The following is a 15442-nucleotide window of genomic DNA, read 5'->3' on the forward strand; positions in this document are numbered from 1 at the left end:
TGGGGTGCCAGGCGACAATGCGGAGGCAGGAGACTGACTTTCCTTGAAGTTTACACCTCAAATACTGCAGTCACGCAAAGTGTGCATGGCAACACACCACATACATACACACACACACACACACACTCATTTTGATGGTAAGGATGGAAGCCTTGTTCAAGTTAGGCCAGCACTGTAGTTGTACTGAGCAATAGCCCATTGGGTTAACTGTTCTCTGAGGCCGGTTTGCACTCACCTCACAGCTATGGTGAGAACAGCGCGCTACACATAATGTGGTACAAGCCACTTAGGTAGTTTGCTCAGCTGGCACTGTCTTATCTACTGCCTCTATTTTGAAACTTGAAGTCCTTCTAAGCTGTTGGGGTGGTCTTTTAAGTTAAGTTGACACACTGTACCAAAGTGTTAGGAAACAATGTTTCATTGCCCTCGGGCTCCTTCCAAACAGATAACTGATGTTCAAAGACCCGCCCCTTTAAGAGACTTCTCAGCCACTTCTTGGTTGCTTGCCTTTGTGAGCAGCAACATTGTTGCAGTATACCAGGCCAAGTTGGTTTCTTTAGTTCTCGGCCTCCACATCCCAGGGAGATGGAGAACTTTTTTGCTAAGCAGCTAGAATAATATGGATGAATGGATGGATGGATAGATAGATGGGATGTAAGAATCATAATCCACATCAATCTCGCTTCCTCCCCAGAAGCAAATCAATCACCTTTTTCATTCTTCATCCCCATAATTTTATTTCATTATCTACTAGGAAATATCACCACAACACATGCCTCACTTCTTCAGGCCCGCCATGTTGTCAGCACCACTTTCTAGCATCACTCGGTCCCTGTTCCTTATTCCCTGGGGTTTCCTAGGGGAAGTCCTTTGTGTTTCATCTTAGGCGATCCCAGGGTCAAGTCCAGGCTTTCATGCATTCCCCTCACAGGAAAGGGGTACATTTATTTATGCTCTGTAGTATAGATATTATTTAATTGTATTTAACTATTTTACAGTGTATACATTTTGTATTTCATGGGACCTCTGCATATGATGCTTGTCCAGTGTTCATAAAGCCCTGGATTTAATCCTCAATACTGAAAAATAATTAACACAATTGTGATATTAGTTGACACTTAGATGATCTTGCACACTTTATTTAGCACCAACTTTTCACCAGATCATAGATCATGAACTTCCCCCACATATAATAAAATACCCCAATACTCTACTCCAATGACTACTAAGAAAGTCACCATCATGTATGCTAGCCTACATACCTCATCATTGTTGGGTACTTATAAGCAATACTGGAAGGACAGTCTTGAACAATAAAAGTCTTTGCTCTCAACAACAGTAAGGAATAGGCATACATGAGGAGGCCATGGTGAGTTCCTGGCTCTGGCTGCCACCAAGGGTCATGTCTGGGTCCATAGTCCTATGGTAGCCAAGGTCTGTGTTGATGTCCCAGGCCTGTGTTATTATTACCAAAGGCCATGCAGATGTCTCTGGTCTGGATTGCTACCTGAGGTACCGTGCTGAGCTGAAATTCCCCCTCACCTAAGCAGCACAGTAGAGCTGACTCTGACATTAGGGGAGCTGGTGAACAACCCCAAGGTCATGAGAGTAAAAGAGCTGGGTCCATGGCTGGCTTCAGTACTGAGGAGAGCAGACCCTGAGCCTTACATAGGCAGTACCATAGAGCTGACACTGGTAGTAGGTATGCAGGTGAGCTGCCCCAAGGGTGTGAGCCCAGGAGAGCTGGTCCTGCCCCTTACTGACACTGTGGCATTGGGTAGACTAGTTGGAACAGGGCTGGAGATCTCGCCCAGGTGGTTTGAGCACAGGAGAACTGGCAGGCAGACCAACTTAGCTACCTCCCAGGTCCAGATCCAGGGCTTTGAGTTGGCCAACCCCAACATCTACCCCATCTATGATCTGCTAGAGCACATGAAAGGGCCCATCCTGCAGATCCAAAGCTGTAGGGTCTCTATGAGACAGGGCAACAACAGGGTATCCTAGAGGAGTCCCTGTGAGGATCAAATATAGATAGCGTAGCAGAAGCTAGAGGCCTCAGAATAGACCAATGATTCACTGTAATGAATATTTGCAAGTAAACATGTATGGACAATAGGGTGTATTGTGGAACACACTGCAACATACTATAGCTTCCACAACACCGTTTTCGTTGTTGTTGTTGTTGTTGTTTTTAAGATGTATTTATTTATTTTACATATATGAGTGTTCTATCAGCATGTATACCTGCATGTTAGAAGAGGGCATCAGATCCCATTACAGATGGTTGTGAGCCATTGTGTGGTTACTGGGAATTGAGCTCAGGACCTCTGGAAGAGGAGACAGTGCTCTCAACCTCTGAGCCATCTCTCCAGCCCCTAGCATTTTATTTTTTTGTTCTATCTTATTTTCTTTTCTTTTGCAGGGTAGGTAGGTTGCCAGGACGGAGGTTGGATTCAAGGGAGAGATAGGTGGAATTGGGGTGCACTATGTAAAATTCACAGAGAATCAATAAAACGTTGGAAAGGAGAAACAGTATTTGCTCAAGTTCCTGGTGATTTCTGTAGAAAAATTGCTAGAAGTAGAGGTCAGAGCTATTTTGAGGCTCGCCGCACATGCTGCCAAGTAGCTTTCCAGTAACGTGTACTGACTTCATCCCCTTCCAGCTGCAGCAAAGAACCTGTGATTGGCAAGTGCCACATGCTTTGGCTGGGGGAGGAGTTCTTGTCCATCCAAAGCCTCCAGGCAGTCATGACAATGAATCCCTTGTCCTGCCCAGCCCATCCCCTCTCCCCACGCTGGCCTCCATTCCTGGTTCTAGGCTGTGTTGTGAGAAGTCTCTGTTCAGATCTGCCCTGCCGTTTGGCACTCTCAGCTACCTCCCAGAGCAGGATTGGAAGAGCTGAAGGGTGAGCGACTTATCCATCTTGTAACTTTGGCAAGGGAAAGTCAAGGGAGGGGTGTGGACGGGGTGCTGAGACACGTGTGTGCTTCAGAACTAGAGTCCTTAGCAAGATCCTGGTAAAGCAGAGGGAAACAGAGCTCACGGGATGCTAAGTGCTATTGCTAGAGTGTAGTGAAAGACACTTGAGGGAGGGCTGCAGTGACTGAGTAGGGGAGGGTTAGCCTCTGCAACAATGGCTACAAGCAAGACCAGCCAGTGTGAAATGACTTCTGTTTCCCCACAGGCCCTGAAGCCCCTCATGAATCCCCGAAAGAAGGTGGACCTGAAACTTATCATTGTTGGTGCACTTGGGTAAGCCAAGCCTGGCTGCTGGGTGTTTTCTGGAGAGGAACTCCACCTGGGTGTGTTAAGACGGTGCTCCAGGCTGTGCTCCCACCTCCCAGGGACCCTGTCTGAGTCAGAGTGACAGCAGAATTGCATCTTCCTTCAAGGAAGGGAGCTGAGCTAAGAGAAAGAAGCTGGCAAAAAGTTCTTGGTTCGGGTCCAGCTCACTAGCACCCTTGCATCTCTGGGTCGACCTACGTCCTGCTACACCCAACAAAACCCTACACACTGTTGTGGGATACTTAACTTTATCCCAAATGGCTCATTTTGGTTGGTTTCTGCTTCTAGAAATGATTTCATATTCTTTGCTCTAGGGTGGTCTCTAGACCATTGATACTAGAAATTTAGAATCTGGGCAACTAGCCGGGCTGTGGTGGCGCACGCCTTTAATCCCAGCACTTGGGAGGCAGAGGCAGGTGGATTTCTGAGTTCGAGGCCAGCCTGGTCTACAGAGTAAGTTCCAGGACAGCCAGGGCTACACAGAGAGACCCTGTCTCAAAAAACCAAAAAAAAAAAAAAAAAAGAATCTGGGCAACTCTCTGAGCAGCCTGAGCCCAACCTAAGGTATACACTGTTGTTCTGTGTCTATCCTTATTCAGAGTTGCTCATCAAAGCCCTTTCTTAAATTCCAAAAAGAAAAAAAGGAAAAAAAGAAAAGAAAAAGAAAGGAAGGAAGGAAGAAAAAAAGAAAGAAAGAAAGAAAGAAACAAAGAAACAAAGAAAGAAAGAAAGAAAGAAAGGAAGAAAGGAAAGAAGGAAGGAAGGAAAATACTGCAGTGTGACGGGGATGGTAGTATCCTGAGAATAGCATAGGTGTGTGTGTGTGTGTGTGTGTGTGTGTGTGTGTGTATGTGTGTGTATTTATAGGTATGTATTTACACATGTGTGGAATTTTTTTCCTCAGTGTGGGAAAGACCTCTCTCCTTCACCAATATGTACACCAAACATTTTTCGAGGAATACCAGACCACGCTGGGGGCCAGCATCCTCTCCAAAATTCTCATACTGGATGACACGACTTTGAAGCTGCAGGTGAGCTGTGCCCTCTGTCTCTTTACTACACACATACCTAAAAACCACCCACATACACAGCAACATGTACTAGAAGCTCAGAGGATCTGGAGAGAGAGCAGCACAAACATGAGCTAATCTGGGCTCTAAGCCTTGTCTCTTCACTGGGGCACAGGCACACCCACTTGTTTCTCTACCATAGCAGAAGTGAACAGTATGACTCGGACAGATGACCTTCAAAGCCAAAATATATTTACTGTTGGGAGATGGGCTAACAACCCTTACCCTGATAAACTAGAGAAAAAGTGAGAGCTAAGAGCTGTAGTAGAGTGGGGGTAGCGGTGGTAAGAGTGCATGCAGTGCCTGGGTGTGGAAGGGCATTATACCAGGATTTTCCCCATCCAGAAGTGAAGGCTTTGGCATGATACAACCTTGCTGGGCTTCCCTTCAGCCACTCATCAGAGCCCTGTGGGGCGCTCCTCTTCCCCTCCAGATCTGGGACACGGGTGGTCAAGAGCGGTTCCGCTCAATGGTATCAACATTCTACAAAGGTTCCGATGGCTGTATCCTGGCATTTGATGTTACTGATCCAGAGTCCTTTGAAGCCCTGGATATCTGGAGGGATGATGTCCTGGCAAAGATTGTCCCTATGGAGCAGTCATATCCCATGGTGGTGCTGGGGAACAAAATCGATCTGGAAGATAGGAAGGTACTGTTCATTCATTCATTCATTCATTCATTTGCTCACTCACAAACTGTATGTAACAGCTGCATGCCTCGTACTGTGTTGGGGCTCACATACAGTGCTGACAGAGTCCTTGCCTCAAAAAATCTATAGTCTAGTAATGACAATTATGGTACAACATGGTAAAAGCAATGATAGTTATATACTTCGGAGATTTGGAGGTCACAGTGAAAGGCCATCTAAGTCCAGAATGGAGAGCTAGCTTCCTATCCCTAGAAGTGGGTTATAGGTTATAGAAGCAATATGATATGAACTGAAAACATGAGTCACAGGGAGCCAGAGAGTTAAGACCTCAGAGGAGTCAAATCTTGGTGGAATTTGATTTCATCTTCGAACAGTATTTCTGCCTAGAGTCACAAAGGTATCTAAAGGTATCAATTCTTTGATGTACAAGTTTGCTAGGCAACTAATCATTTCTCACTAAGTTATGCATACCCAGGATAGCCAATGAACTGTTTGACAACTGGTCTACCCTATGACTGCAGTGGTTGTCCACCTGTGTAGGTCGTAGCCATCACAGGGCTGTTGAGTGGAAAGTTCTTCAACCTTTACTTGCAAGTAGAAAAAGAATAGAGATTTTCTTGATTTGTAAAGCATGACACGAAGGTATTTTGTGCTGATCAAAGCCCAAATAGTACCCAAAGGAGCTGTTAGAACCACATCCTCTCAGTATTTCTCACGGAAAACCATGCTGGGAAACAAAGTCATTGCGTCTGAACTCTGTTTTCACGGTGCTTCAAACAGAAAACCTCAGGAGAATTGAACCAAAACTTAGCACCATGAAGTATGGGGTGGACAGGAGAAGGGAGGGAGACAGAAGGGGTGCTTCCAGGTGTCTCCACCTGCAGAGAGGCAAGATCCCTGTTCAGAGAGGACATGTTTAGTCTGGGTGTCCAGAATCCGAGAAGCTTGGAGAACAACCTCAAGCAGCTAGGGAAGCTGCAAGCTTTGGGATACCTAAGAACAAAACCTCAGGGGAGAAGTGCGTGCTGAGAACACGTCTTCAGTTCTGTGTGACCAGTTGAGGTCGGAGACTCAGTGTCAGTCAGACATCCTATCTCAGACAGTAATCCAAGTCTCTCTTTCCTTAATGGGCCAGCTGCCGTAGGGGCTTCACTGCTGGCTTTTCAAGTCCAGCATCCCCACCTGCCTAGGTCAGATAGGAGCTCTGGGGTATAGTCCTGTCTGGAGTGAAGTTGGAAGTAGGAAGAAGGAGAAGTGGTCAGGGAGCAGGATAGTTCTTGTTTTGTGGGTCTCTCTTGGTGTAGCTTTCTTTATGTTCTCGGGCATGGCATGTGTGGTAAGGTTCCTCTTGGGGAGCCATTCCTTTGGGTCTTTCAGACTCCCTAAGTGGGTGACATTTCATTATGCTCACAGTATGCTTTCTTGTTTTTTTTTTTTCCTGTTTGTTTTTTTCGAGACAGGGTTTCCTCTGTGTCACCTTGGCTGTCCTGGAACTCACTTTGTAGACCAGGCTGGCCTCGAACTCAGAAGTCTGCCTGCCTCTGCCTCCAAGTGCTGGGATTAAAGGTGTGCACCACCACCGCTCGGCCTCTTCTGCTTCAGCTCCAATCAATGCTCTTAGGAGCTCCAACCTTGCTGCTCCTCTATGGAACCCATGCCTAGCCAAGGCATACTCATGCCTTCTGACCATGTTCTAAGGATCCAGTTCTCTCTCCACCTCAGGATCTTTCACCTTGGAACCCTTAGGTATATGCAGACCCCAGCCTTTCATGTCTACCAAGCTCCACAGGCTGTCTGTCAGCAACCCACCCCAAGGCTCTCTTCCAACTACTATGGGAGGTAGGAGTAACTATATTTACAACTCAGCTTTCTCCGAGGAATCTTACCCAATCCTTCTTTCCAAGCTTTTTGTGTTCATGCTATAGACATTAGTGTTATCTAAAGAGACTCTTCATCCATAAGCCCTTGGAAATACACATGGTCTTATGGCCACCCCACTGCATACCCAAAGTCTATCAGATTACAATTCTGAGATCCAACATCCATTTTAGCATCTCCTTTCATATACCTGTGTGTCAAGTTGAGTGAGTTCGAGAGAAGAAGGCCAGGGTTTTCTCAATAAAGTAAGAGCTACCACTTTCCAGTGAATAGGGAAGTAAAAAAGGAGGCTTAAGAACCATGGTAAAGGTTGGATACTTAGAATCTCTCTAGCTTTTATAGATTCCAAATTAATACAATTTAGGGTTGGATTCTGACTATTTGGGTATCTAAATCCAAACACCAGAGGATGAGCTGGTGAAGGACAAAGACAAGAGCTGACAAAACAGGAAGGGCTTGGCTGAAGGAGGAGGCTGTGAGCTTGGGTGCATGTGTTGGGTGTGTTTCAACAGCCCTGCTAGAGTACATGCATCAGGGACCTGGGACTGAAGCTTTTCCAAGCAAGGGAATCAAAGGGTGGGAGGGCTCTGAGGAAACCTAGGAAATGGGGCGGGGCAGTCTGAGCATCAGACACTAGAGAGCAGGGTAGGATGGGTGTGCAGCAGTCGGAAAGAGGAAAGCTCTGGTCGAAGAGAGGACGGCCAGTTTTGTGTTTGGATCTGATTCTGTGGAGAAGATGGAAAAGCAGAGAGGTTGATAGCAGAAAAAAAAAAAAAAAAAAAAAAAAAAAAAAAAAAAAACCGCTCTTGCTACTCTGAGTAGTGGCAGCCTTGAGCTGATGGAGAAAGGAAGCAGATTGCAAACGTTCAATGAATGATGGATGCCTGGCTGGGTGTAGAGAAGGTGATGGCTCATAGGATAGGTCTGAGCCAAGCCCCCCCCGGGGGGTGAGCTTTGCTTTAGAGAAGAATAGGGGGCTGGAAGAAGCAATGAGGCACCAGGCAAGCCAACCCCCTCCATCATCTGTGGAGAGACACACGTGGGGATGGCCACAATGGAGATGGTAAAAGGGAGATGGAGACCCAGGGAGGAGCCACCATCACCAAATGGGGCAGACAAAAGATGGTTTGGGAAAGATAAAGGAAGTTTGTCCGTCAGCCAGGTAGGCCCAGAGAGAGGAAGGAGGTGGCCTAGTAGGAACCAGATGTACTGAACAATAATGAAATGAGTTCAGGGAAGTGGGGAAGAGGAAGTGGGAAGAGAATGAAGAGAACTCGTAACACAACATGGATATTGTTAAAGCCAAGAATTGAGCGGGGCAGCTCCTGCCCTCGGCTCTCTTCACTCTGGTGCTAAGTTAGCAAAGAGTTTGTCAACTCCTGGTTGGGATGAGGAAAATGAAGACTAGCCAAATGATGGTATCTAGGGAGCTTGCAGTCACCAGCATAGAGCTGAGGGAGCGGGCACTATCCCTTTTAGCACCCTGGCTGAGCTGGCCACCCATGGTCACCATGCTCCCTGCATGCCCTGGGTCCACTCCAACCTCTTCTCTGCCATGGCAACAAGAAGATGGGTTCTTTACACTATTTGAGAATTAAAGGAAATGTAATTGTATCCTCCTTAATGCCACTAGAGGACAGGCTCGGAAAACACAGTAGTTTTCCCTACTTAATTAAAAGAATATAAGTATTTAAAAGTACATTGCTATATTTGGGGAGGAGGAAATTCTGGACCTGAGTAGTGATGATGGTCACTCGAGAGCAGGCATCATACATCATGCCCTGAATTATACACTTAAATGAGACTACATTGTTAGTTTTTATGTGGTGCATATTTTACTATGGGAAATACGCACATACATATGCCAACACATGCATACAGCCAGAATGATTTTTAAAGAAATTACTGGCTCACTTTTGTTTAAAAACCGCTCCTACAGAAGCCAGTAATGGGAAAACCTTAGCTCGTGAGAAAGGGGTGTAACATCTGAGCTGCAAGGGTTTATTCTTGGGAGCTTTTATGCTTTGCTCCGTGCCCCGGGGGTCAGAGGGGGTGGGGGTGAGGGGTGGGTGAGTTCTGGCCTACAACCAACTGGAATCAGAATGGTGTCTCCTAGTCTTTGTTATTCTTGGAGGCTTACTAAGTAGTTTCAGATAAGCTAATTCTTTGAAAGCTTTATTTATTTTTATTTTATGTATATGACTATTTTGCTTGGTGCATGTAAGTTCTCCACATGCATGCAGTGCCGACAGAGGCCGGAAGAGGGCATCAGATCCCTGGAGCTGGAGTTATAGTCAGGAACTGAGTTGCCATGTGGGTGCTGGGAACTGAACCCAGGTCTTCTGCAAGAAGAGCTGCTGAATCATCTCTCTGGCCCCTCTGCTAATTTTAAATTTATATAACAGTCATTTTCAATATATATGAGATGGTAGAGCATCACAACTAGTATTATACTAACTGGAGCCAACCTGATGGTTCAGCAGTAAAGACACTTGCCACAGAGTCAGATGGCCTGACTGTGATGCCTGGGACAAATCCATGGAAAGAAAGAATTGACTTCTACACCTTGTCTCTGATGCCCATACATGTGCGCACACACGCACGCACGCGCGCACACACACACACACACACACATACACTCACACATGCATACACACAGGCACACGCACACACACACATACTGAAAGTGAATAAATAAATATAAATAAGTGTTTATAATCTGGCCTAGTTTTGGTCAAACATTGGTTCCCAATGAACGAGCAGAACCAAATGTTAACAGTCCATTGTAAGCAAGAGGAGAACTCGTGAAAGTGACACTATGTCTCCAGGTACGACGTCTTAGATACTTTTGAAGTCCTCTGAGCTTAAGTTGTAAACAACTATTATGCTTCCTACATAAAAAGATAAGACAGTCGTCAACGTCATCAACTCATAGCTGCAATGGTAGAGAAAACTAAAGGTGCTGTCTGATGGCTTCTTTCCCAGACAGCCCCCTGTGGGGCGACGGGCTGGAGACCCAGAAAGAAGTGGCTTGCAGCACAGTCTCAACTGATGCCCTCGAGATTCCATTCAGTCATTTTTGAAACCAATCAGAAGGGTGGCAGATAAGGTGAATGTGGGTCACTGTCTGCTTCAAGGGAAGGGACAGCAGAGCTGTGGCTGCAGCTGCAGCCAAGGGAATGACTTCCAAGCTCTCTCAGTGAGGGATCAACCTTGGGCACAGACCCGGGCTGTTCCATTGCAGCCTAGAGAAAGAGTTGCTTTGCACGCACTTCACTGTTGATAGTAACTGCAGAGTACAGGTAACTTAGATGCACTTAGAGACTCAGGGTCTCTGGGGAGCTGGGAGCTAGAGCAGGCTGGACATGAGGAAGTGTCTAGACTTTGCCCTCGGGGACTTCAAAAGATTCACAGTCCTTTGTGTACCCAGGATAGTAACAGTGTACAAGGTGTTAATATCTGACGACTATTTCAAGATGCCATCCGGGTATAAGGTATTAATATCCAGTGACTATTTGTAGACATGTCACTCACTAGACATCCCCAGCATTCCTCTTAAACCAGCGGTTCTCAACCTATGGATCGTGACCATCAGAAAACAGACATTTTCTGATGCGCTTAGGAACTGAAACGCTGATCCGTAGCAAAATTACAGTTATGAAGCAGCAATATGGTTGGAGGTTCCTATGACCATTGGAAATATGTGTTTGCAGATGGTCACCACCCGCAGGTTCAGAATCACTAAACAGTGTAGGATCAACCTAAGGTAGAAGGAGTCTTCATGGCTTACCCAGTTACAGGAGGGAACACTCCTCAACAACACTGGGGTCCCTCTCTCCAAAGGCAGGGAAAACTGAGGCATCAGAGGGCAAGACTCAGACCTGGACACTCTTGCTCAGCTGACCACTGAAGTCTTAAGTTGCAAACCTCACAATGCCAGTGCGGTGGTGGTGGGCTACAGAGGCACTGTGAAAAGAAGACACAAGCTACTGGGCATTCCTGCCAGTCCTGAGAGCAGGAGAGCAAGAAACCAGAGACAGTAGACAGCAATGGGGACTCTCTGATCTCAGTAAGACAGGGGTTCCCAGAACCTGCAAGCCATGAGGAAACAATGTGAGGAAGGATGGCCTTTGGTTTCCCCAACCTGCCCTGTGTTCTAGGAAAAGGACCAAACGATCCTTTCTCCTAGAGAAACCGCTTGATTCCCTTAAATACATTTAAACAATTTTTAAAGTACCAGCCACAGCATATAGAAAATATGTGGTAATTTCCCCCTCAAAATAGCTAATGAGAGATATCACGCTCTTTGGTATGAGTCACCCTTCAAAGTAATTCAGAAGCATACTTAGTAGCCCCACACTGCATCCAGCCATTTGCACTTGGGAGCAATGGCTTTTCTCAGACGGCTCACATATGCAGGCTGAGCCCAAGCTGAAGGAAACTACAGTCTCATAGGGTGACAGTAAAGAACAATGTTCTTTTTTTAAAAAAAAAAATTATTAGATAGTTTCTTTATTTACATGTCATACAATGTCTCCTTTCCCAGTTTCCCCTCTGAAAAAAAGAAAAAAATAAAATAAAAATAAAAAACAAGAACAAGAACAAGAACAAGAACAAACCCCTGTTCCCTCTCTGCTTCCCCTGCTTGCCACCCCACCCTCCTGCTTACTGGCCCTGGCATTCCCCTACACTGGGGCACAGAACCTTCACAGGGCCAAGGGTCTCTCCTCCCATTGATGACTGACTTGCCATCCTCTACTATACATATGCTGCTGAAGCCATTAGTCCCACCATGTGTACTCTTTGGTTGCTGGTTTAGTCCTGGGGAGCTCTGGGGGTACTAGTTAGTTCATATTGTTGTTCACCCTAAGGGGCTGCAAACCCTTCAGCTCCTTGGGTCCTTTCTCTAGCTCTTTCATTGGGGACCCTGTACTCAGTCCAATGGATGGCTGTGAGCCTCTACCTCTGTATTAGTTGGGTACTGTCAGAGCCTCTCAGGAGACAGCTATACCAGGATCCTCTCAGCCAGCACTTGACGGCATCCACAATAGTGTCTGGATTTGATGACTGAATCTGGGAAGGATTCCCAGGTAGAGCAGTCTCTGGATTGTCCTTCCTTCAGTCACTGCTCCATAGTTAGTCTCTGCAACTCCTTCCATGGATATTTTGTTCCCCCTTTTAAGAAGGAATGAAGTATCCACATTTTGGTCTTCCTTCTTGAGTTTCTTGTGGTTTGTGGATTGTACTTTGTGTATTCCGATCTTCTGGGCTAATATCCACTTATCAGAGAATGCATACCATGTGTGTTCTTTTGTGATTGGGTTACCTCACTCAGGATAATATTCTCCAGATCCATCCATTTCCCTAAGAATTTCATAAATTCATTGTTTTTAATAGCTGAGTAGTACTCCATTGTGTAGATGTACCATATTTTCTGTATCCATTCCTCTGTTGAGGGACATCTGGGTTGTTTCCAGTTTCTGGCTATTATAAATAAGGCTGCTATGAACATGGTGGAGCATGTGTCCTTATTACATGTTGGAGCATCTTCTGGGTATATGCCCAGGAGTGGTATAGCTGGGTCCTCTGGTAGTACTACTATTCTCAACAATAAAGGAACCCCTGGTGGAATCACCATTCTGGACCTTAAGCTGTACTACAGAGCAATTGTGATAAAAACTGCATGGTGTTGGTACAGTGACAGCCAAGTAGATCAATGGAATCAATGGAATAGAATTGAAGACCCAGAAATGAACCCACAAACCTATGGCCACTTGATATCTTATACCTGATAGAGGGCTAATATCCAATATATACAAAGAACTCAAGAAGTTAGACTCCAGAGAACCAAGTAAACATATTTAAAAATGGGGTACAGAGCTAAACAAAGAATTCTCAACTGACGAATACCGAATGGCTAAGAAGCACCTAAAGAAATGTTCAACATCCTTAGTCATCAGGGAAATGCAAATCAAAACAACCCTGAGATTCCGCCTCACACCAGTCAGATTGGCTAGGATAAAAAGCTCAGGTGACAGCAGAGGCTGGAGAGGTTGTGGAGAAAGAGGAAAACTCTTTCATTGCTGGTGGGATTTCAAGCTGGTACAACCACTCTGGAAATCAGTTTGGCTGTTCCTCCGGAAAAAGAACAAGGTTCTTATGTAGAGTCTTTCAGCAGCAATTCAGATGCTAGGGGAATGCTGAGCTGGACCTGTATCCACTCTCCCTCTCCTGAGGTGTGCCATCCAGGGCATGTTTCTTTACCCACACCCAAGCCACAGCTGCAGTAGTGACAGTGGCCATGGTAATGGCGATACAGAAACAGTGATCATTTCTCTCCCTCAGGTGCCCCAGGAGGTGGCCCACGGATGGTGTCAAGAGAAGGATATGCCATACTTTGAAGTTAGTGCGAAGAATGACATCAATGTGGTGCAAGCCTTTGAGGTCCTGGCCAGCCGGGCTCTGTTGAGGGTGAGTGATGCCGTGGTGGAACTAATCAGAACTGCCCCAGGCAGAACCCTCAGGAGCTTCCAAAGAAGAAAATGTGGGTACAGCTAAGGACATGGAGGGGATAGGAGTCTTCATCTTCTTCATTATTCAGTGGTTGGATGGGCTTAGCAATTCTGGTGCCACAGAGGCCAGAGGCGTAAGTACCTGGGAGTGAGGAGTTAGTTGGTTTTGCAGTCTGGCCAGCTACCACAATCCCTTGTTATTGATTGATGTTGGTTGTAGGTGCTGAGTAGAGAGAGAAGCTCACCAAGGTACTAAACCTTCATTTTCTGAAGGAGCAGAGGAGTACAGGCTCTTGATGACGACCGACAGCCAGCTAGCTCATTCCAGTTACTCCACATACTTTATTGAAACATCATACAAGGTTAACTGGAGCTGGGAAAGGTTCCAGCTACCAATGCTATCTGCCCTTCGCTGCTCATGAGAGCAGGCAACCCACACAATCTCAGTCCCTTTTGACCACGGCTAGCCATTATTAAAAGTAAGAACTGCAGGTTTCCCGGGAATGTCTTAGGACCAAGAGTAGTGCAGCTGTAGACTCTCGCATAGCGCCAAGTGCAGACCTTCCAGAGACAGTATTTCTTCAAGGTTCAGACAGTCTCATAACAACTTCTCAGCCTCTACTGACTGACCCGAACATAGCAAAGGCTTTGCGGAAACATTTTACTCAAAGCCAGGAATAAAGGCTTTACTATACATATCATTTAAAGCCAGACATAAAGGTCTTACTCTACATATCACTACATCTTGACCCTCTTTGTTTTTTTTTTAAACTTTTTTTTTTAAAGATTTATTTATTATGTATTTATTATAAGTACACTGTAGCTGTCCTCAGATGCACCAGAAGAGGGCATCAGATCACATTACGGGTGGTTGTGAGCCACCATGTGGTTGCTGGGATTTGAACTCATGACCTTCAGAAGAGCAATCGGTGCTCTTACCCACTGAGCCATCTCACCAGCCCACCCCTCTTTGTTTTAAGCAGATTGGTTAGGGATAACAATTATTGTTGGAGAATTATGGAGTTATACAGTAAATATGGCCTTTTGTCTATCTAGTTGTCTAACATCTTATGCAAATAAGTCAACATACACTTCAAAACCAGTAAAGTTATTACCACAAAGAGAATTATAAAAATTACAAGAGCAAGAAACTTATCAACATGATTCATGGAATGAAATGAAGTTACAACATCTACAAGACGTCCTGCAACATCCATGCCTGTTATAGTAGGCAGCTTCTTTGAAAATGTTTCTATAGTTTCTTGCTGCAAATAGTAACTCATTTGAGAAGAATTAGGATGACCTAACAAACACAGTATAAGCTTCTCCCAATCGTATCTGCTACCATTGAATCTGAAAGGCGTAATGCAATAATATTTCAATCTCATCCGTTCCCTTAATGGTTGATCTCCCATGAGCATTCCAGATTGTCTCACTACAGCTATGTCATCAACTGTTTCCCATGTCTGTCTTATGTCATTGACTCCAAAGTTCATGAGAATGCCTATGCCAGTCTTTGACAAATTCTGTAGTTCGTTCTTCTTTCTGAAGAGCAACTCTAGCTGCAGTAGCTAATTCGACAATTCCTAGGACCACAGCAATTACCATTCCCATCATCCATTGGGTTCTTCTTAACATTCTTTCAGCAAGCTTCTGCACTAACATCATCACAGGTGAGTCCTGCTGTGGTCTCGACAATCTCACTGGCTTGCTGGTCTTGCTCTGAGAATATGTACACTTTCAAAGGTAAAGGCATATTAGCATTGACACAGGTATGAAGGGCATTGCATGTACATGTGATGCTATCATTATCAAGGCGCTTCGGCACAGGTCCTTTCAGTTACACCTTGTGGAGTATCTAAAAGCTTCAGTCCTGTGCCTGATGCTGGAGAGTCTAATTCAGTGGGGATTTCCAGAAGTGGTCTCTGGGCCAGTCCTCATGGTGGGATAGAAGCCTCTTGGGACCAAGCATTTATTTATTTATTTATTTATTTATTTATTTATTTATTTATTTATTTATTTTATTTTTTAGATATTTTCTTTATTT

At 45.3% G+C, this 15442-nt stretch overlaps 1 protein-coding gene across 2 annotated transcripts in view; it reads left to right on the forward strand.

Moving 5' to 3' along the window:
* The window catches only part of Rab7b (RAB7B, member RAS oncogene family), a 29436-nt gene that overhangs the window by 5980 nt on the left and 8014 nt on the right, over positions 1-15442 (forward strand). Inside the window, exons 2-6 of one of the 2 annotated variants that reach the window (XM_031381934.1) lie at positions 2819-2906; positions 3186-3253; positions 4191-4317; positions 4790-5005; positions 13229-13354. In XM_031381934.1, the coding sequence (XP_031237794.1) occupies positions 3201-3253; positions 4191-4317; positions 4790-5005; positions 13229-13354 (522 nt within the window). In that variant the 5' untranslated portion in view covers positions 2819-2906; positions 3186-3200. The remainder of the gene's footprint in view (positions 1-2818; positions 2907-3185; positions 3254-4190; positions 4318-4789; positions 5006-13228; positions 13355-15442) is intronic. The other variant, XM_031381929.1, reaches the window with a different exon arrangement.

Source organism: Mastomys coucha, unplaced genomic scaffold (assembly GCF_008632895.1).
Source record: "Mastomys coucha isolate ucsf_1 unplaced genomic scaffold, UCSF_Mcou_1 pScaffold1, whole genome shotgun sequence".
Classification (NCBI taxonomy): domain Eukaryota; kingdom Metazoa; phylum Chordata; class Mammalia; order Rodentia; family Muridae; genus Mastomys; species Mastomys coucha.